The sequence below is a fragment of the Cololabis saira genome, chromosome 2, assembly GCF_033807715.1.
Source record: "Cololabis saira isolate AMF1-May2022 chromosome 2, fColSai1.1, whole genome shotgun sequence".
Classification (NCBI taxonomy): Eukaryota; Metazoa; Chordata; class Actinopteri; order Beloniformes; family Belonidae; genus Cololabis; species Cololabis saira.
In genome coordinates, this window is record NC_084588.1 from 28,989,716 (window position 1) to 29,013,124 (window position 23,409).

The following is a 23,409-nucleotide window of genomic DNA, read 5'->3' on the forward strand; positions in this document are numbered from 1 at the left end:
GTGACCTGTTTCACACTCCATATCTTTCCTATGTGCGTTGTCCAGTGGAAGCGAGAGCAGGAGTTTGACCTGCAGTTGCTTGAGAGAGCGGTTCAGGGGGAGGAGGATCAGGCAGTTAGGAGTGTCCAGGGGGAGGAAAGACCTCCCGAACACAAAGAGAGAGCCCGCTCACACTCTGATGAATGGCTGACCTTCCACACCGAGGCCACAACCCCAGCCAAGCAAGAGTTTGACCTAGAACCACTGGACTATGACCTGGACCTCAACAAGGAGGTAACATATCATTTTCTGAAGTAAGAAGTAAAAAAGGTTTCAGATAACATTGCACACAACGGAATGCAAAGAAAGTGAACCTCTCTGTACATAATGTGCATTAAGTAAAAAATACACCCTAGGTGTCCATCACAGGAGCCCACAGACAGGGATCAGGCAAACAACCATGCCCTCACTGTCACTCCAGCACACAACTTAGAATCACCAACAAACCCAAGCATGGAGAGAGCACACAAAGTTCACTCAGAAAGGCCCCAGATAAAATTTGAAATACTGTGCCAAGCAAAAGAAAATGTGATCTGCACACTCAAATCAGTATGACTCTTCTTTTTCTGCAACTTAGATGCCACCAGTCAGGAACAACTGAAATTATCTGGGTATGAAGATACTTGTGCTTTTAAACTGGGACATGTAGGCTACTTCAAAAAGTGTTTTTACTTGTGTCACATTTGCTTTGGATAGAGTGCATCGTACAGTAACTCTGATTCTGATTCTGATCTGTTTTCCAGCTCTCCAAGCCTCAGAAGGTTTCGATTCCAGAGCGCTACGTAGATCCAGAGCCTGAGGAGCTGCTCAGCCCTCAGGAGGTGGAGGAGCGGCATCGGAATGTGGAACGCATCAAAAGCCTTTTGGCCAAGTCCAGGTAAAGAAAGTATGATTAAACTATACTGAAGTTACTTTTCTTTGCTGCTTATGATCGGCAGATTCTGAAGATTGAAAAAAAGCATTTTATTTTTTCTTTAATGATTTGTTTAAATTACCAGTTAAACCAAAATGCTCTTTCTTTGGAATTTGATGTAGACAATGTAGAAAAAACAAATCGGTGAAATTCTTTTTCTGACTTTTTCTTGGAAAGCGTGCAAAACATAGCGCCGGCAGTGTCAGTGGACAAACCAGAGGCAGGGCTGGTGGCACTCGATTCAGCTCTGCAGGAGCAGGAGAGGATCATCACCATGTCCTACGCTCTCGCCTCAGAGGCTTCACTCAAGAGCAAACTAGTGGCAGGTTGGTCACGTGTGTATTTCAAATTATTCTCTGACTTTTTTCAGGCTCTAGGGTGGGGTAGGTTACACATCTTCGCCCTGTAGGTGGATCATAAAGGATCGGTACGCAAGAATCTCATACAGAAATAATTAGCATGTCTTTCGAAAAGGGGGGGGGGGGGGGGCATAGAAATGCTGACAGTTTGGTTAAAGTTTCCCCTGGCATTAAACTGACATCTTTAGGTGAAAAGAGAATAAAGAAAAAGGAGCAGCCTCTCGAGAATACTGGATTGATGAGAAGAGCGCATGGTGCAGAGTCAAGCAATAAGGCTGTTCATTTCCTAATAACTTAACATTATTCCTTATTACAAGCTCAGATAGTCTCTAATTGCATTCCGTGTAGAATCTTTTAGACAGGGGAGGAATCGCTTGATGAGGCCATTTTGTGTGCAGATCAATGACCCAGTCAAACTCCACTCTCCATCTGCATGCCATAGCTGCTGCTTTGAACATAGCTCTGAACCTGCATAAAAGACACTGCGCTCGCATCTCATCTCTTTAATACTCTACAGCAGACAGGCGAGTTAATTCTCACTCTAGCTGCTGCAGATTGTCAGTCTTTCTCCTTTGCTCGCAGTCTCACACACACATGCACACACACACACACACACGCACACAAGCGCACACACATATCCATCATGCGCTCCAACACTACAGCTGTCAGCATGTGTGGAGGCTTAATGTGCTCAGTGAAGCAAAGTCAACAATTATAACATTATTTTCAGCATAGAGAAATGCCAGTGAATATAACTGGTGGCATCTTGTCAGTGCAGACTGAATCAATGACTTTCTCTCCCTTTGGTGTTGAAGTGAGGTATATTGGTGCACTTTCAAACCCGCAAATTAAAAGAAGAGTCTTTTTCACAGTATTATGCATGAGAGGCTCGGGTACTCTTGGCTTAAAAGCAGGGATCTTCATCACAGCAATTATATAAGGCATGAACTGCAAACGTGTTTTTGATTGTTACATTTTTGGTTTAAAACAGATGTTTTGGTGTTGAGATAAACTTTTAATAATTACTGAAAAGTTATTACTGTTCATTTTGTCCTTGGAAAGCATACTAGTCAGTGGTTTATTAAATTTAGTTTTTACGTTAAAGTTGATCCATTGCTTCGGCGATTAACCCTTGCATGGTGCTAATGGTTAGGCAAGCCCTCTGAGGGAACTGAGGGCCTTCAGTATGGCTTGGCTCATTGCGACCCGAACATTAGCGCCTTGCAAGGGTTAAACAAAATCAAATAAGCCCTGACCTATGAGATTTTGATTAATATTCACAAATGTCCTGATATCTGTCACCCTGAGGATGTAATTTTTCTTCGCCGTGTCTTTAAAACGAACACGTTAATATATATTGCCCGATTTAAAAAAAAAATAATAATAATTTTTTTATGTTTGCGTATTGTATTGGAACACATTTTAAACCACTGCTGCTTCCATTATGTTCCTTTATATTTTTTTATTTCATTAAAGTCATCAGTTACTTTCAATTAAAATACCACACTTTTGCAAGTTTAACTGTATAAAAATCAGTCATTCTGCTTCATTCTTGACATCTTATCAACAAAAGTGTTGTGTTTTTTTTTAATGAAAGTTTGTTGAGGACAGAATTGTGAGCCAATCTTTTGACTTTAACTCAATTGTTTCAACCTTTGTTTTTTCCATCCATTCTATAATTTAGATGCATTATTTTGTTTTCTAAATTTCCATATTTTTTTAATTGGACAATAAATGGAACACTGAAATGCCAAATGAAGGAAAAAACACTGAGATTTGTCTTAATACACCATTAATGTACCATCAGTAATTGTTTTCATTAATGCATTAAGGTTTAAAGAGGAGAAATTAGGAAAACTATGAATCACATGATTGCATGTTTCTGATCAACTTATCGATTAACCAATACGCTCTAGTTTAAACTGGTTCATTGCAACGTTGGATTTACAGGTTTGTGATCAAACAGGTATTTTGTGTTTTATTCACATATCGTCCAATTAACAGCAGAACTACGGAAACTACTTCCAAAAGTCCACTTAAAAAAAAAACATACAAGGTCTGTGTTTCCAGGAACTTTGTTATATGGAGCATTGAAAGCATGTTGTTATAAGGGATGAAACACTTCCATAGTTTTTCCTGTCAGATAACCTTTAACCAGCTTTAGCCTTCAGTTTGTTGACTAACACAAATAACTAACAGCCTCTGTTGTTCTCCCACTCTCTTTCTCTCGCTCTGTCTCTCTTTTCCTTTTGTCCCCTTTCTCGTAGTTCCACCGCAGGTTAACTTGCCTCCCCCTCCTCCCCCACCCCCTCCTCCACCTCCGCCTCTTCCTGCTGTATCTGTGGCGCCTCCCTCCCCTCTAAACAACGGAATTCACTACACATTTGTCTAATCCCAAAAAATAAAGTAAGACCTAGTTTCATGTTTTCTGGCACTAATGTTTTGGAGGCCTGTCTGAAACGGGAAGTTACGCCGCGAGGTTGCCACTTCTGTTGGGATTGGAGGAAGCACATCAACACATCTAGGTTAGAAACAAGGCCTGCCTCTCTGTTACCGTCACAACCAAAGCAAACAGCTGCCGGCAGTCTGCCCACCCCTCTGCGATAACACTGTGCAAATTGTTCCTTTCTCTGCTCTTTCTTTTTTTTTTTTGTACTACTGCCAAAATATTTATGGTCGTTTGAGAGAAGAAAGGTCTCCAAAGAACACAACTGTTTGTATCATTCTGTGTAATTACAAAAAAGCGAAGAAAAAAAAAAAGCACCCTCTTATTTAACACCTTGACAGTTCAGTATTCAGCACAGCTGCATTCCTCAGCACCAATTAGCTCCCCATCTGTAGCCTGGCAGCAATAAGAAAGAAAAACTCCACATATCACTGTTACACTATGAGTCTTCTTGTCTCATTTGGTGGATTCATTTAGAGAAGAAAAAATCCATCAACCATTTCTTACAGGAAAATACTTGAACACTTAAGTTGTTTACAGTATTTATTTGACCATTAGCTCTTTAATAGTACCCCAAATCAGAAATAAGAGAAAAAAATATTGTTGCCATCAGTTTGAACCCAAGGTGCCTGTATCTCTTTCCAAAATAAAAGTTCATATAGGGGCATTTTAGTGCTAGTGAGCAGTCAAAAGAAAAAAATAATAATTATTACTATTTCAAACAGGTGTTGTCAGCAGAGGATTTTAATAACAAAAGCAGTATCCATGAAAGGTTGATAAGCATAAGAAAAATCATTGATATGTGTGCAAACAGTCTCACAAGGAACGTGTCCAGTTTTTTACTAAGCTACCTACTATGGCTTAACAAACTCCCCACTGGAAGGGTTATCAGGAAAGGTACGGTGGATACAACTCGTGTCACTTTATGAAGTTTATTTTCCACACACACACACAATAAACATTCACGCACTAGTTAGTCTGCCTGCTGCAGCTGCACTAGCCTACTGTGACTCTGAGTGTTAGGTTGTAAACCTGCGATGAAACACAAATACAAAAACCGGAATTACCAACTGAAATTATACACTTATTCATGTGATATTAATGCTTGTTTTACAATACTAGCAATGCTAATTTACAGTCACTCACCGACAAGGCGTACCAGTCCTGACGATCGGTAGAATGAAAACGAAACTAAAGTTACATCTCTAATATACCTGTGCTTTCTCTCCTTACACATTCTGGAAATCAGACGTAATAAAAATTTTAACAAATCTTAAAGTAAAAAGACTGATAAAAGACCAATAATTAAGAAAATAATCCTATTACTCAAGAATACAATCTTAACTAAATCTATCACTTATAACAATATATATGGAACAATAATTTTACCTGCTGGAAAGTTCTACAGAAAGGTTGGAAATTATTTGCATACTGTAATTCAACTTCTCTAGTGCATAATATTCAAAGATTTAAAGAATCTGGAAGACCTCCAGTGTATAAATGGAAAAAGTGCAAGCCCAAGCATAACATCTGTGACCTTCAATCTCTCATACAGTCATTCATGTATACATTAGATCCAAATGTGTATGAAAATATTCTGGGAAATAATTTGTCAAATACTACAATACAAGTAAACAGAAACTTTTACGGTGCAAGAAGAAGCCATAACTTTGACCAGAAGTGGCATTGAGGCATCTGGGATGGAGCATCACAAAGTAGATACATGTACTTTGGTCAAATAAATCACCACCCCAGGTGCTGTTTGCTCTGCCGGCCAACCCCAGCATCTATGATGGAGTTGTATCAGTGCCCTTTTGTTATGGCAACATTATTGCAGAAAAGGACGATCACATTTTAGAACAACATATGGTGATTTTTTTCGGGGACATGAATGTATTTTTCAACCAAACAATGTTAGATTACAAAGGCATGCCAGGAGAAAAAAAGGGTACAGGTTTTGGACTGCCCCATCCTGCAGTCCTGACCGGTCCTCAACAGAGAACGTTTGGACGATTTTTAAGTGACAAATGCAACGATGAGATCCTGTTCTCTTCCATAGATGTGTCTGCTGAAGGAACAGGAAACACCCCAAGTGTTTCATCACTTGATGTCCTCAATACCAGAAAGTAGGAAGGGTGGTGTTAGAAAGCAGTAAAAGCTTGTATTTTTTTTTGGGGGGGGGGGGGGTGTTGTTGCAGACCTAAAATGAGAAAAGCCAGGATTATAAACACACGAAACAAAAAAAACATGAAATATCATGCTGTTTGAAATAAATTTCAAACTAAAGGTAAGGACATACATGTTTTAAATTATACATTTAAAAATCACTAGGTTGTTTTTTTTTTTAACCTGCATTTTCCATATCATCCCAACTTTTTACTGATTCAGGCTTGGGAATAGATATGAAATCAACCCCTGGGTAGCTTTTAAAAGGCTTCACATGGGGACACATGAATAAATCAGATAATGAATGAATACACATACTAAATAAATATTCATGTAGTTGCACGATTGACTTTTTAACAATGCAGAGCTACTGAGCACGAGAATGAAATAAGTCACTTTTACCCAGCCATAGTGGGAACTATTACATACTCGTGTAAGGAATCCTAAATCCTTGAGAACGTCTGCAGCTGCACGCTTCTCATTGTGCATTGTTCTGTGTGTGGTAGTTTAGTTTTTCCTTCTTTTTTTTTCCTCACAATTCTCTGGAGAAAGAAACAGGTGTGCATGAGCACTGGACACCTGTTGCAGTTTCTCTACAAGTTTAGTCTTTTGTCCTTTAGTAACGATGGGAATGACACCCAATTCCATCATTCTGGGTACATATGATGTCACCATGTTACACAATGACTGTTTAGCAAATTAAACATGAAGGAACCTTGACAAAAACAAAACAAAATGAAGCATAATCTTGTTTTAATGAATTTAGCTGTCTTTTTTTTAACTTAATGTGTTTGTCTTTCCCATTACCTTCATAGCTCAAGCTATTTCTGGACACTGAGGTGCTACTCCACTATGACAACAGACTACTGGATTCTGCAAGAAAACAGTTTGTTTGATCTGGACTTTTTTATATGCAGCAATAAATAACAGGTAGCGAACATTTAACTTGAGGCTCACTGGGCAATTTGAAACTGAGTTTCTCAGTGCTGGAAGTGTTTTTCTTTCCTGATAAAAACTGACACTGTGGGAGTTGTTGTAATTACAGTATCAACTTGGAAGTGTCTAACAAATGTCATGATAATAAAGATTATTTTCTCCACGTTACTGCACTTTTGTACACTGTATGATATTTTCATGTTATGATGATTGCTTTTTCTTGAAGTAGGAGGTAAAGTAGATTTTTCTTTTCTTCAAGTAAAGAATATTATGAGCAAGAGTTAGTGAATGCATCATGAACATATTATTTTTTATCAATAATATTCTTACACCAAACCAACCGAAATGTCATGTATGTACTTTACCTGTAGCACTGCCACCCTTCCTTAGGCTTGCCAAGATGAATTATATTTTTGCTGACAACAGGATGAAAAAACCTCTGAGATATTTTTTCTGTGACTTTGGAAGGTTGGACAGATGAAATTTATAAACTTGTGAACATTAAAGATATTAACTCAGTATCTGCTTCATCATAGATGTATTTATTACATGTTTCAAATTTGATTGAATCAGTTAAATACAGTAAAAAATTACAATATGCCAAAGGAAATTCAATAATTGTGGCAACATTTGTGACACCACCATCTCAGTGCGTTTCTGGGGCTGAACTGGCGGGGCTAAGTTTCTACACACTTTTTTTTTTTGTTCTGTCCACATTTTACCAACTAACGACTGCTCCATTCAGGATTTTGGTTACATTGAGCTCAGACTTGGTACATTTAGGCACACGTGGGTCACATATGCCTAAATATGGACCACACATGAACTGCTTAGTTCTGATAAAATACCTGATACATACCTGGTCTTAGACAGTTATGTGGTTGTCATCACTACACTTGGGACGAGCTGTTTTGTCATGGCCTGTTAGATTTGACCCATTGTTGCCGAAATGTTTGGTTTATTATGGGGGCAAACATCCCAGGGCTGTTTTTAAAGATGCTCGATATTGGCCTTGGCTTATATGCCTTTATATTTCTGTATTTCAGCCAATCGTAAGTACTAATACCAACAGATCCACATTCTTTTCCACTGAATTGCAGATGACATCCGATGTGTTGTTTGTAGTGAAACAACACATAATTATACTTTTTTTTTTTAAATCAATGTAAAAATACAAATACCCAATTTAAAAAATAAAAGTGTAACCTTCAAAACAAAACTCACTTTCTCTTTAACAGGCATTGATGGAGCTCTTTTTGAGACAATCCGGACAAGAGTCACAACCAGCCTGTCAGTGTTTCTGATTTCATTCCATCCCTCAGTACAATCATTTATCCATACTTGGGGTTATCGAGGTCATTGATTCAGTCCCTGGCTCCTCAAGTTCACTTGTTGAACATTTGCTGTATACTTGTGCATCACATACAGATGTGTAAAATATTTAATGAAAAGTGAACACAAGTAAACAAGCACTACGGTTTTACAGCCTGTTTACAACCAAACACAAGTCACTTTTGTTATTTTTTTTATTTTTTTTAATCTAACACTGAAGCTGTTATTTCAAGTCAATCAACTTGAGCCATCCAAAGTAAACTAGTCAGCAATAAAAAAGTTTTAACAATATGAGTTTAACGACAGTCACTGATTTTCATTGTTCCTGCTGACATTCAAGATTTATAACTTATGTTGATTATCAGTTTTTAATGAGCCCTTGTTCCTTATTATTTTTCATTAATGTTGTTTATTAGATGTATCTTTATTCAAATCATGCACAAAAGAAAAGTACTAACTACACTCTTCATAGCTCCAAGATTCTCTTTGAACTTTCGCATTGATTGCCTTAACCTATTAAACTTCTTTCCATTATTTGAAAAGGGAACCAAACTGTGCCATCCTCAAAAGAGGTGAACTTTCAATACAAAAAAGAAAAGAAAAAAAGGGAGAGGCTTCTTGAAATGTTTCTTAAGTTCAAAGCTTTCTCCATCTCAAAAGGGCATTTTTAATTCCGTGTATTTTCAACCAAGAAGGTGGATGCTAATAACTCTGGATTCTGAAGTACAGAATTTATATCTTTAAATCATGAACTATGTCTCCATTGCAATTGTAAAAGAAACCTCTGAGAAATACATGTATTGAACTTCAGGTTCAAACGGAAAATGATATAAAGAAAATACTTTTAAAAAGAAAGTGCAACTGTGCTATTATTACCAAATGCTGAAGCATTCAGAACAAATATCTATGGTGTCATATTTAAAATGAATCAACCTGCTACTTTTACTGGTACAATATGATGCAAAGCTTCAAGAAATATCCTGCCCCTGCCCTCCTTTGCTCACTGAGCCTTTGTGTTGGGATTCTGCCCTCCCATGTGACGTCTTTATCCTTAACTGGTGAGTAATTACTTTCACTCATCCGCATCGTAGTGCGCTTGGTAAACACCTGAGAGAAAGGATGCTCCTCCCTCAGCAGCCGCATCCTCTCTGCTTCCATCTCTTCTCCAGGATCGGGGCCCCACGGAGCCGGCCGGCCCTGGTGGCTAGAAGACCAATCGCATCCTCTGTAATGCTTATTTTGCAATAAACTGGGATGTTTTTCCCTCCTCCTGCAAAAAAATTCACCCAAGACCCTCCACTGAGGATTGTGGCATTTCCATGTATTGACGTTTGGCTGGTGGTTCATATACATTTGTTATTCTATGCTCTGGACTTCAAAGAGAATGAAAGAGGGTCTATTATGCTAATTGGGTCCTGTTCTGTTAAACGCAATCAAGGCCTCCCGCATTAATCCTTTACTAAATACTTTCTGGCTTCAGAAATGGTTTTTCAGAGGAGAGGCTGCTGCTCAGTATCCTGACAGGGATGTTTGTTTGAGAGCAGTTTTAGCATGTGTAAATAAAAGATGATAAGTAGCAGTACATGTAAATAAAATGTCTCATTTCAAATAAGAAAATAAAAGAGTCTTGTGTCAGTGTTTGTAGTGTAGTAAGCTCAAAGTGATGATGATTTTATGAAAACTTTCTGTTTTTCTTTCTGTTTTTTTATTCTCACTTCTGTCACAGTAAGTGAGGAGTCTGACTTTATCCCCAGGTCGACGGAGTTCAGTACGCTGCACAATACATTTGTTAAATTGTAAGTTTCCCTGTCATGGGAGGATAAAGCCGAGAAATCCGACAGCAATTCCCACTGATACCTATTTCATTCACATAAAAATTATTGTTACTTGCAGTGGACGTCTGAGGATCAAACTTCAGTGGAAACATGGTTCAGTGGAAACATTGGGGAGATCTCAGATTGTAGTCCAACTGTGCAAATACAAAACCAAGAAAGCTGATGCAAAAGGTGCTTTGATTTCAAAATAGTATTTTATGCTGTTTTATCGTTTTCAAGTTCCACATATGGTACATTTTTTAATATGTAAGAAATGGAATTTGCTGAATTATTTAGGAGTGAGGAATCACTGAATATTCTCCCCATCATGTGTGTATGCTATAAAAAGAATAGAGGGGTGGCTGAATTACAGTCGTGCTGCAACACATTGACCTGGCTGCAAGCCGAAGTGAAAATAATATCTTTTATTAGAAAGTGTCTTTGTTAATTATCACAGATGGGGTTTCATGCAATTACTACATACTGTATTAGACACTGAATAATCTGTTTACTAGATTAAAATATTAAATAGTGAGGGAACACCTCTGACATAAATGATTAAGTGTGTGTTGAGAAGGTTCTGTTACTTAAAACAATGAATTCATCTCATGTTCCTTAAACGGAGGGCTTTTACAATACCTACAGTGAATTGAGCTTTTTGTACATAAAAGCAATTGCTTTGCAAATGAACCAAATGCCCCTGGGCCCTCTCTTTAATCTAGCAGCTCCACACACACATGCACACTAAACCACAGCAAGAGAAATTCACTCCGATCTGCAATGAAACGACACTGCCTCTTGTATTTTCAGATCTAAAGGATCCAATGTGGTCTAATGTGATAGTGAGGTGTTAATACCTTTTATATGCATTAGCAAGTCACAAATGCACATAAATTCTTCTGGAGGAAAACTATGTGTCAACTTGTAAACATGTTTTGCTGTTTCCCATAAAAACTTGAGATTTGTTGCAGAAGAAGAATTCCCACTCGTAATTTGCCGGTCCTTTATCCTCATCGTCTCTTAGATTGTAAACCAAAAAAGATATTTCTTTATCCAGCCTCCTGATCTCACCAGAAATAACAGAGAGTGGGTAATGTGTTCAGAAATGCATTACAATATGTCACAGGTCAATATTCATGATTTCACATTTGTCTATATGTGTAAATATATATTATTGTTGGCACAGGCTGGGTGATGATGTCCTTTATAACTATATAATTAAAACTGGCATTTTGCACTACTTATTTCAACATGATTAACCAGTGGTTTGCTGTTAACTTGAAAGGAAATATTAGATCCTGACTAAACTTTGATGAAATCCAGAGTTACAACTAAGAGATTTGGGTCAACTAATGAGAACAGAGTATTGCAATTCCAGTTGGGAGGGAGATTATTTGCATGAATGCAAATACTACAGAAGTTAATTGCGTAATCTGGCATTCAGTGACTTCTGCTGGTGTTGTGGATCTCGGATTTTTACAAACTCTTGTCAATAAGGGAGTTCATGGTCGTAGTCGCGTCACTGCTGACAGGTCAGGTTGTTCTCAGATGTCAAAGAAGTTCCTAAACATCTTACGTGATGCACTTTTTTTTTTTTTTATCTCAGAGTGGATTTCAAATACAACACAGAAATTATATGAACTAAGTGATTATTCCTAATTTTTGATTTCATCACTGACAGCGGCATGTGCCGGATTGAGATATAAAGATAGATAGATAGATAGATAGATATAAAGGTGAAATGATTATATTGTAGTATTATATCTAACTTCCTGAACTCCAGTGCTTATAGAAATACTGAATATGTTTCTACAACTACACCTTGTGTTTACAACCACCTATTACCTGTTTGTACAGAAGTTCTGATTGGTCCATTAAATTAAATATCATGACATGCTTAGAAATTGCTTCATCTGCAGAAGACTGCATCAGTGTATTCAATAATTAATAACTGTGTATACACTGCCTGGAAATGGTAAAAATATGGATTAAAACAAAGTTTTATCCCATAAAGATACACATAATTTTTTTACTCCTTTATTATAGAGAATAGTTTATAATAAAACTTTTTTTTAATCTGCATTTTTCTTTTTCTTTTTAATTTTGATAGTGAGCACTAATCACTGTATTCCTAAGCATGAATCAGCGGGCCACCTAAAAAAGCCTGCTGTCTGCACAGTAATCAAAGCATCCCCTTTCATCCTCACTCACTGACTGAACGGTGTTCTCTAATTAACCATGCAGAACAGGAGAAGAACACATGTTAATTTAATGTAACAAAAATGTTGATTTTCATGCACTCTCCTTTTCAAATATTTATGGGCTAGACTTGAATCTGAAGATGCATCAAAGACTCACAGGGTATGCAAATGTGTCTGCCTTACCCCCCAACAAGTTGGACTGTCTTTTGCTCTTCTTGCAGGCTTCATCTGAACTAGAAAAAAGGAAGCCATTACAGTCACACTTCTGTAAAAATAGTGGCCTTTATTTCTGTTTTGAGAACTATGTGGCACCTCCTCAGCTGCACAATCTTCTGTCATCATATTTTCAGATTAAAATTTGGAAGTAAATAATTAAACAAGCATGCATATTTGCATTTTTTTTCCCAACTCAGATCAGGTCAGATAAGATTGTCGTTTTAGAAGTAACAACAATGTAATCTAAGGGATTTTAGGGCCTTTAAACTGAGATGTGGATATCCTGAAAAACAGAGAAACTGGATAAAGCATAATTCAAAGGACTATAACGTCGTCTTAAAAGTATAAGATTGTGGCCTATACATGCTCTGATTTTCTCTAATGTCAAGTCTGATTTTTGCAAGATGGACACCTTGCAGGTGCTTCCATTGCTGTCCAAAAGGTGGCGCATGAGGCACGTCCAAGACGCCTTTCAGGGTGAGCGCTGAAAGAAAACCCCGCTCTTTTAAGCCGCTACACTCACAGCAGAGACCACATAGGAATCATCATGCATGAATCTGAAAAACGTTGTGTCATATTGTTATAGGATTATTTATATTTTGACAGTGTTGCACTGAGTTTCCACGCGTTGGAGGGGATGTGCGTCAGATTATCACAATTCGCCTGAATCTCTGTTGGCCTCAAGTTCAGTGTCTGCAGAAGTGGAGAAAAAGTTTCCAGAGGTAAGCTTTCTTTCTTCATTTCTTCTTTTCAAATGTATGTCATTAAAAAAATATGCACTCTCAGATCTCACATGACTTTGGAAAGATAAAGTGAGACTTTCATAAAAAAGGAATAAATGTTTAATTCAATTTAATTGCGCAGACGCGCAGCAGAAAACCACAGCGTTGTCTGTGTTTTTGGACTGACGCAGAAAAAAGCCAAAGTTAGGCGCACCGGAATCTGAGCTGATGCGATGTTTTGGTCGACTTGTGTATTCTCTTCCTCTCTCTGCCTTCTCTGGTACTCTCTGTCACTCTCTCCCTCTGTCTGTCGCTCTTTCTGTGCTTCTCCTCCCTCTTTCAGCTGTGACACTCTGCCGTTAACAATCACAATTTCCTCCTGCTGTCTCCTCTCCTTGTAAGTAACTTTCCAAATTCTTGTATGCACTGCTCATGCCATGCTGATTAACGGATTTCATGTCCATTTTCTGCTTGTCACAAAATGCTGCATTTGATTAATACTACAACTGTTGTGTCAATCCACTCATTCTTTTTTTTTCTTTCTCTCTTTTTGGGCTGTTTTCTGAAATGCGTGCGCTCTGCTGAATTTTCTTTAGTTTGACATATGCTGGCCTCCTCGTCTTCTTCCTCCTTCTCCTAGAGCGCAGCTGATAATCTAAAACATATGTCCATTCAAGGTAGATAAATGCCGCTTTGTGAAAGCTTCTCTTATGGCAAGTGATCGCAACCTGTAGGGAGCCTGTGTCAGCCGCTGGACTTTTGCTCTAATACCAGATGTCACATAGCTTTAACTGTTTTAAAACTCAAGATTTATTTGAACGCATGAAATAATTGTGCGCTATATTAAAGGAATATGCATGGACGTAGCATCTTTATTATTGAACTTTCACACTAACTAGAAAATAAAATAAAAATGTCTATGAAAGTTACAGTTTTTTGGCTTATAGTGGATACATTATTTAATACATATTGGGTATAATTTAAATAGTTAAAATTGGTCTGAGCATTATCTGTATAATTCTGAAATGTGCTACTTTATAAAGAAAGATGGAGTATCTTAATTTAAGACGTTTAAATATAATTGGGTAAAATTATGCCATGCAAATACGGCTTTCACGTCAAGAATAGGTGGATTTATAGGAAAGGCTGTTAAAACAATTATCTTAAAATTAAGCAAAAGCTGGAATTCACAATCTGAAATTGAGTCACCGTGAAATGTGGAAATTGTAAAAAGAAAAAAAAAACTTATAGATGACGCTCAATCGCGCTTGCATTTATATTTATAACCCAGCTTTATTAACTGCCGAGCACGCAGTTAAAAGAGTGTGTTCTTAATGGTTTATTCTATTTGTGTAAATAAATGCTGTTGTTTAACACAAGTGTAATGTGAACTCTTCAGACTCTGGCAGCGTTTGGCTCACCTTGCTGGCATCATCTCATGCACTGAATGCTCGTCCCTCTACAAAGAAAATATCATTTTTGAAATATGTCCACTCTATTTGGAGAGGCTTTATGAGCGAGTTCGCAGCATAAAAAAATAAATAAAAAGGAAGGAGAAGAGCGCAACATCTCTTGAGGAAAAAAAAAAAGTCCCCCCTTAACTTTGCAGTTGCTGTGTCGTCTTTATGTGATGCTCTTTCTGCTTTTTTAAGCGCACCAAAAGCGGACAGAAACAATCATCCACCCTGTCTTCACTTTTATTTTACATCTCTCTCTCTCTCTCTCTCTCTCTCTCTCTCTCTCTCTCTCTCTCTCTCTCTCTCTCTCTCTCTCTCTCTCTCTCTCTCTCTCTCTCTCTCGCATCTCTTGTCCGGGAGGAGGAGGAGGAGGAGAAGGGAGGAGGAGGAGGAGGACGGGGAGGAGGAGGAGGAGGAGGAGGAGGGGGAGTCCTGCCTCTTTGCCTTCCTCAGATCAATGCCCCGGCCACTCACTTTCTGATGTTGCACGACGGGAAATGCTTTGAATACTTGCGACATGGCTGCGCGCATTGATTGCCGAGATTGACAGCAGCTCTGGCCAGATAGTCTTCTCTTGTATTGAGTGTGTGAGAGAGGGAGATAAAGAGCAGATAGGCGAACAAACAAAAGGTACTTGTAGTTTTGGACAAGTGAACTTCGCTAGTCTGCAGGACCCCCCACACCCCTCCCTCCTGCATGGCCCCGTGAGCGCACTCAACTTCTCGCTCAACAGATAGTGATTCTTTTCTGAAAAGTATAGTCGAGTTTTACGCACGGGAAAAGGACGCACGTTTGTCTTCTCTACTGCTCACATCATCAAGGTAAACCATATGCTGTACTTTTTTCTCCTGTCCTGATGTCTTCACCTTGTGTTTCAGCGCTGATTCCTTAAAGTCGAGCGAGCTGTCAGGGAAATTGTCCCGCGAGCGTCGCGCTAGATAGAAAACAATTTCCACAAAAAGTGGTCAAGCTCGCGTGGGATGATACATTTTCGAGGAGACTTGAGTGTCAAACTTTAATTGTTGTGAGTGTGCGACGCGTCGCTTCTTCCACCAAAACAAGCCGAGCACGCGAGACGAGACGCGCGCGCTCCGCGCGGACTTCGGACGGACTCGGACTCATCCAAAAAACATCTGCGCTGTATTTCAACACATGCAATTATTACAACAACTCAACTCAGCAACAAGCAGAGGGATCGTTTGAAGGTTTGAGATCATCTTAATACTATTTCCTTATATATTTCAGCAGAGAGAAGCCGCAGCGCACGGACGCAGTTTGCGTTAAATCGGTCCGGAGCGCGGTCTTCCCACAAGAATATCACCGACCACCGCACTTAAGTTTTCATGCTTAATTCTCTTTTAATTTTTCTGTGACTGAAGCGGTTTTAGCTTCTTTGTTTACATGTCCCGTAACTTTATTCCGCCGGTGGCAGTTTCACTTGTGTCCACAAAGCGGTACCATTAATTGACAATGACGCGCCCCCTGGTAGGATTCCTGTCTCCGCGTATGAGGGGGACAAGTTTATTTGAAGCCTTTTGCTGCTCTCGTATGATACCTTTACACAGTTAATGACTCACTGTCCTCAATCTGCAACTCCCGACTGAATATATTTGCTTTTTTTCTTATTTTTCTGTAGACGTAAAAGTCAGACCTTCTTCAAGCCGTGCGCTTGGGAATTCGCTCTTCCTCAACTTTAACGGGGTCGGGGGAATTGACCTCTTAAGAATGCATAAGTCATAAATTAAATTCAACAATAGCAAGGCTTGTCCATTTAAAGTAGATGTACTCGAACACTTTTCCATTTAAGCCGAAAGCGTTGCAGCTCCGCGCTCCCGGAGCGCAGACTCCACTTCCCCTCACTAAACTGCGTGCGCTTTTACTTATTATGTTTCTCTCACAGTTCATTTTCCCCTCTGTTCAACACATGTAATTAATAATAGGGGCAGAGATAGAACCTAGAATTGTTTTCAGATTTCCAGAGCCAAAATATGACTAGATTTTTAACTACTATTTATCTCAGTTTGGAAAGAAGAAAAACTATTCTTTAAAATGTTTTTTTTTTTCATTTAGTAAATACGTTTGTTGCTAAACTAAAAACAAACAATTAAAATCTCAACTTTTGTATTGTATTGTATATGTGGAGGATTACATAAAATACCACTGAAACAGAATGATATTGGCAGCGGCCCCCATTTGAACATGTTTTTTTTGTAAGTCAGACACACTCCGTGCATGCATACAAAAACAAACAAACAAACAAAAAACACTAAACCAACCATCTTGTATTAATAAGAAAATATGTAGCCTTTAATTCCTTAAAAAAACTGAATGAGTTCTTTTTTTTTTATCAAACACTGAACACATGCGTTTTTTTCCACACCTCTGGTTAATTAATGGTTTTGTCATCACCTTATTCATCTCTTGCTTTTTCTTCCCTTAAAGCCCTTGAGGCCAAAAGCGTTTTCGTTGCGGTGAGGGGTTAAAGTTTGTTTTGAACCGCCACTGTGGCTCTTAACACAGGTCTCCCCATAAGGTAAAGCGATTCTGGACACCAAATGCGAGTCTAAATGGCACATTTATAATTAGACTGCCCATTCAGCACATTGTCCTGATTGCTATACAGGGACACTCGGCTCTGTCTCTAGAAGGGTTTGTCTCTGTCGGCTTGTGCAGCTCAGCATGTCGCTCACCAGAACAGCTACAGGGAAGAGTGAAAAGCAGCTTTAGTCCTCAGTCTCTTTGATGCCAACCAAGCTGTTGTCAGAAAATCTCTCACTAATTTTTGCACAGGAGAAGTACCGACGTCTTATTTCAGCGCCGGTTTCTATTAAACACTAAAAATAGAATGTGTATTTTAGTGGTATGATGGTAAATATGAAGAGAACACCCGCCCAATTTTGATACAGTCCATTGTATTTTCAGCCGTCTTAAATAGTGAAGTAAACTAAAGAAAAATGGCACTTTGTTACTTTTTGATACAAACTGTGAGGCAGTAAAACCATATTTTCCACCTGCCATTCTGATCGTCCATGCGCATTTTCTGTTATTTTTAAGGACTATTCTGCGGGTGAATCTCGAGGTGAGCGTTTTTTTTTTTTGGCAGAGCAAATGTAGCAGCATATCCCACCTGGACTCAACTTAAGATATAGAGTCGCTGACGCTGATTTGCCAGTAAGTTCAAAGATTTTTTAGGAGTTTCATTTTGGCATGACGGCAGTAAGCCACCTGGCTCACTTGTCTAAACACATCCTGCACTCTGTTCAAGTCAAATGTATCACGAATCGCGAGAGCTACTTTACAGCTGAATTGGTCCCCCCCCCCCCCCCCCCCCCCACTATTACACCAATGCAGCAGCCACCAGGTTTTTTTTTTTAAAAAGGAAAAAAACAACAACATTTGTATAATTGAATGGAAGACAACTGTGCACGAGTCTTTCTGAGAAACATGTCAGCTCTAAATCCTACAAACTGAATTTGCTCATTGCCCCTCTCTTAACCGGCCTCATCATCTGCAGGTAGGATCTGTTTAAAGGCTTGTGCCAGCAATTAGTGGGATCAAAGAAAAGGCAGGAGAGAGAGAGAGAGAGAGAGAGAGAGAGAGAGAAAGAGAGAGAGAGAGAAGGCATTTCAGTGAGAACTGTGCTTTGTGAGATGTAACCCCCCCCCCACCACTCCATGAGCATATGATCATTGATATATGATTTATGCTTTAAATTTTGAGTTAAGAGCAAATATTTGCTGCTAACAGTTCCAGTGACGAAGTACCAAGTTATCTGCATTAGTAGGTGTTTCATTCAGATGCTCCAAAATGATCAGCGTGATGTAAGTGAAAGTGCTGCTGTGTGTAGGTTTCGTTTAATGGCTTTGCTCTTCTGCTGACAGGTTTACACAGATTATTCCCGGCCAAACTGATTTTGATATTACAAGCATGGTTCACTCATGATAAGCTGATTTCAATCATGGGAAAAGGAATAAAGACGAATGATCAGTAATGGTTATGTGTTGTTAGTTCAAGTTAAATCGGTTATAAACAATAATGATACAGCTTGTTATTCCAGTGATTATGAAGCCACAGCAGTCTTTCTCAGCTTTGACATTTGTATTATTTTAGAAACCTTTTTCTTTGTTTATCATTTTAGTGTTTGTGTGTATACGTGTGAAAGAGAACTCTGCGTGCCAAGGTGTAAACGGGAGCGATACTTTCCATCTCCCTCATATTTTGCAAGAGTGTCTCCACTCCTGGTATGGATAAGCACTACTGTTAAATTTGATTTGAAACATCCAAATCCAAAAAAGCCATCCTATCTTTCCAGAAATGCTGTTATTTAGACGGCATAACTGAGACCTTGCCCACTGTTTCACCTTTCCATATATATAGTGTTTGCAGAAAGCCAGCTATGTCGCCCTCCAGGTGACGGGGCACATCTTGGGATGCGTGCAGGGAGAACACAGTCTGAGTATGGGGTGGGGGTGGTGGGGTGGTGGGGTGGTGGGAGGGGGGGGGGTGTTGAAGGGCACACATGTACCAGTCTACCTCCCTTTGTGGTGGTAGTGACTGGAACCTAGTGATAAACAAGATGAGAGGAGTCAAAGAGCAGCGTGCCTGGTAAAGGTAGAGGAAGAGAGCAGAAGGTTGGCGGACTGCAGCAGATAATGAATGTGGCAGCACATGTTGTGACATCTGTCTTTTTAAGTGCTATCTAATTTGCTGTAGAATGCTTCAAGAATGATCAAAACTGAGAGGTGATACTATAGTGTATTGTGTGTATGTGTTTGTGTGTGTGTGTGTGTGTGTGTGTGTGTGTGTGTGTGTGTGTGTGTGTGTGTGTGTGTGTGTGTGTGTGTGTGTGTGTGTATGTGTTTGTGGGGGTGGGGCGTTAACTTCAACAAGAAGTTTCTGACCACTTAGTAACACATCACTAAATAATGTCAGTAATAAATTATAGCTTTTCTCTGTTAGCAAATCTGTCTTTTTTTGTGAGGGAGAAACTGTTAAAATCAAGGGTCAGCTGAGTCGCTGAGGACACACAGTGGGTCACTGCTCCCACGGAGGGCTGTGACGATGCAAACGAAGGCAGCTCGACGTAAGACACAGCGATACACTAAGCTCCTGCCAGAGGCTGTAAATTTGTCATAATCTTTTTTCTTTAATTTTTTCTCTTCCTTGAACACAGGTCCCTTAAATGTTCAAGATTCAATTTGAGCACATGTGTTTATTCTTCTTTTTTTTTTACAATTCAGAAGTAAACACAACTTAATGTATATGCACCAACACTTACTGAGCATCAGCAAGAGCAGCAGCATTTTCTTCTTTTTCTTTTCTTTTCTTCATTTTTTGCTTCATTAGATCTCCATGTTCCTCTGGCTGCTGTAAGTGAACAGTATTGCTGACATTAAAGGATTACAGATAAAAAAAAAATAAATCTAAATATGTGCATCATCTCAGGAACTGCATAATTGCACAAGTAACCTAAGTGGCTCATTTTGATCTGTATCATTCACTCTCCCAGTGAATATGTTTTTCTAAAAATAATTGGAGTTTTTCTTTCAGTCCATAGCATAGTTGCACATAATTAACTTTGACTTCAAAATGCAACAGTCTTGGTTCTGGTAAGTAGTCCCTTGTTTTTTTTTTCCTCCTTAAAATCACACATTAATATGGAGAATTAATTGGAAGGGCGTTGGTGGCCACATGTCGCTGACACAGGTCTGGGACTGTAATCAGGTGGAGGAATTAGCGAGGCTCATTGTTTTTTATGAATCAGATGAAGATTTGCACAGTGGCTGCGTGAAGATCGTTGCCTGCATTTCCATATCAAAGAGGCACACAGTGCAGCCGGGCAGTAATTAAAATGTGGTGGATTTTGGAGTCCACGCACACACACACACACACACACACACACACACACACACACACACACACACACACACACACACACACACACACACACACACACACACACTTACATCTTCACTTGCGCTCTCTCTCTCTCTCTTTCGCTTGCTTTCTCGTGCACACACTCACACATAGACTAGTGTTGTGAACTATCAGCTTGTGTGAAAAAGGTGCAGGTGGTTGAAACTGAATTTTAAGCAAACACTCATGTTCCGTTTACTGATATTTGGGTACATGATGTAGAGTGAGTCTTAAAAAAAATATTTTTTTCTTCTCTCTCTTTTTTAAGGCAACCATTTTGTTTCTATGGTTTTAAAGTTGTGCATAAATAGTTTTAATATTTGCGTATTAACACATTTCTCAGCAACTGGAGTCACAATAACTTTTTCATTTTACTCACGCAGACAGAATATGCTTATTTGTATATGCATGAATAATATTTTCACAGATAGATGAAGGTCCAATAATTTGGTGCCAGTGACCTTGCTGCAGAATGCTGGGACAAAAAAAAAAAAATAGGAAAAGCTGTGATTTTTTTTGTTTTCCCGACTGAGTCAAGTCCTGCTAGGATTGAAGAAACTCTGAAGACCCGAGATTGTGTCTTGTGAGTGAACAAGGGAAAAGAGATTAGTGTAATGTGGGCTTTTGCGCTGCGCACATACAAAAGCTTCAGAACAAGCCTTTTTCTTGTGATCCCTCCCATTGTGTTTGGATCAGGCCATCCCATGGGTGAGCCAGAGCCTTGGAGGAAGCATTAAAGGATTCCATGAACATATAACTTGAGCCAAAATGGGCAGCTGTGACACTGAGACTCCCTGTGTTAATATAATATGAAAGAATGCCCACCCCCCTGAAAAAAACAAAAAACAAAAAACTTAGTCTCTAATAAGTCAGATGCAGTGCAATTATGGCACGAAGTGCATGAATACATAGCACATTTGACTGTCTCATTCATCATGAATAACTAGTGCAGTATCAATTCTTTTGGGCTTTGGGAGTCTCAGTTCTGAGATAATATAGACAAAATTTAATGGTTCAGGTTTCAGATCTGTTTAAGTAAGTCATAGTTTTAGAAACAAACTGTTTTTTTTAGCACTAGTTACGTAGATGTCTGGGGTCTATTGAAGCCCGACAATTAGACACTAACCAGCTGCCAGCAGATTAAAAGCAGGCTCGGCATGTGCCAGCTTGACCCGACATGAGAGGTAGAATATTATATCCATCGTAGCTGCAATTGAGCCATACAATCTGGTTTCATTACTGCATGGTCCAGCTTTAAGAACGCTGAGAACTGTTTTGGTCGGCACAAGATTGTTTTCAGATCACATCGACAATATAATATCTGCTTGCAAATTTGTACATGTGCTAGTATAGAGAGTATTTGCGCATGCAAGCACTACTTTTAGAAATGGGATTTGAAAGCACGATGCGATGGTATATGTGGTCTTCTTTAGCAGTGAAGTGAAGAGACCGTTTTATCTTCATTTGGAACTGGTTGACATATTAGGCCAGTTTGATTGAAAGGTGTGAATATATAGTAACTGTAACGACAAACACTGAAATCAATTCAAAAACGATCCAAGACACTTGTTGATTTAATTACATTTCTGAAGGCAGGCCTCAACAGAACTTTCCTTTGTCTTTGCTCGTCAATCTTAATCTCTCTCGAGTGTGTGTAAGCCCTACTGGATGGAAACAAATGCTGGTCACCCACTTACATCATGGAACAGCTACTATGACATCTAAACCAGGCAAAGAAGCCATGGAAAAGAAAGGAGGTATTGGGCTAGAAATCAACAGCTTCAACAGCTTTTCCTGTGGAGAATGCCAGTGTACAATAGCTGAAATAAATCAAACGTGGCAAAGAACATTATATGTTAATGTTCTTGCGGCTGATGAAGTTAGATATCGAATTTCTTCAAGCCTTGGCCTTTCATTTCCTTTCTGAATCATGTCTTTATACTCTACACTTGGACCTATTCAAACACTTTTTAGATTTTTTATTATTAGAAGATGGCTCTGAACATCCAAACAAGCTTTCTTATGGTTCTTACTTTCCATTGCTCTCTCTCTGTCTTTGTTACCCTTACACACGCACGCACACACACACACACACACACACACACACACACACACACACACACACACACACACACACACACACAAAGACCTCAGATTCTCAACACCTAACTATGTTTGCGTTATTGTCCCACTGATTTTCAGTAATTACTTCCGACTCATTTCGCATTTTAAGATTTTAGATTTTTGTTCTGACCAACAATTGTTTTTTTTGTTTGTTTTTTTAAGAGAAAATCTTGTGTCTTGAAAATGATATTGCTCCCGTTGGTTAAGGATTTAAAGCTGTTGTGTCAAAGCTCCAGCCATTTGAAACGATGACTGTGACAAGTTCAGTCATCACTCTACCTGTTGGGGCCTTAGCATAAACTTACTGGAACATAGAAACTATTTTTGGAAGACGTTAGCGTTCAGCAAATCTGAACTACCAGTCATCTGCTTGCTTTTTTTGAGCATCCATGAAATAACACTCACACTTCAAAAATAACCGTTACAGTCTTCAGAAACGATTCACCTTGTGTTGAATTACACTTAAATAACCTCTGATTGGTGCAGCTGCACATTCATAAGCAAATTGAGCTACAGTGAGCTCAGCAAGTCAGAGCTTGAAGATTAAATCCAAAGAAAGCAACGCCTGTGTTAATTCTTTTTCTTTCTTTTTTTTTTGAATGGGGCTGAAAAACAGAAATCTGCTGAAATGATAGAGAGAGTCTGTGGTTTGGCACATGTTGTAAATTTCCCATGAGCCTCTTTGACAGTCTGAGGGGATAGCCACTCTGGCACACGCCACCCGCCCACACACAATATGCACTCATACAACACAGAGCGGTGACTGCC

At 39.0% G+C, this 23,409-nt stretch overlaps 2 protein-coding genes across 16 annotated transcripts in view; both read left to right on the plus strand.

The window, feature by feature from the left end:
• Positions 1-7,395, plus strand: part of plekha7b (pleckstrin homology domain containing, family A member 7b) — a 91,639-nt gene extending 84,244 nt beyond the window's left edge. For all 10 annotated transcript variants that reach the window (XM_061742732.1, XM_061742741.1, XM_061742752.1 and 7 more), the window contains 4 exons: positions 46-273; positions 783-916; positions 1,130-1,278; positions 6,739-7,395. In XM_061742732.1, coding sequence (XP_061598716.1) covers positions 46-273; positions 783-916; positions 1,130-1,278; positions 6,739-6,761 — 534 coding nt within the window. In that variant the 3' untranslated portion in view covers positions 6,762-7,395. The remainder of the gene's footprint in view (positions 1-45; positions 274-782; positions 917-1,129; positions 1,279-6,738) is intronic.
• Positions 7,396-15,090: 7,695 nt separating this feature from the next.
• sox6 (SRY-box transcription factor 6) overlaps positions 15,091-23,409 on the plus strand; it is a 131,954-nt gene continuing 123,635 nt past the window's right edge. For 3 of the 6 annotated variants that reach the window (XM_061742784.1, XM_061742786.1, XM_061742789.1), the window contains exon 1: positions 15,091-15,422. The gene's annotated coding sequence lies outside the window, so the exon portion shown is untranslated. Of the gene's footprint in view, positions 15,423-15,678; positions 15,807-17,704; positions 17,773-23,409 lie in introns of those variants that run through there. The other 3 variants (XM_061742787.1, XM_061742790.1, XM_061742788.1) reach the window with 2 other exon arrangements.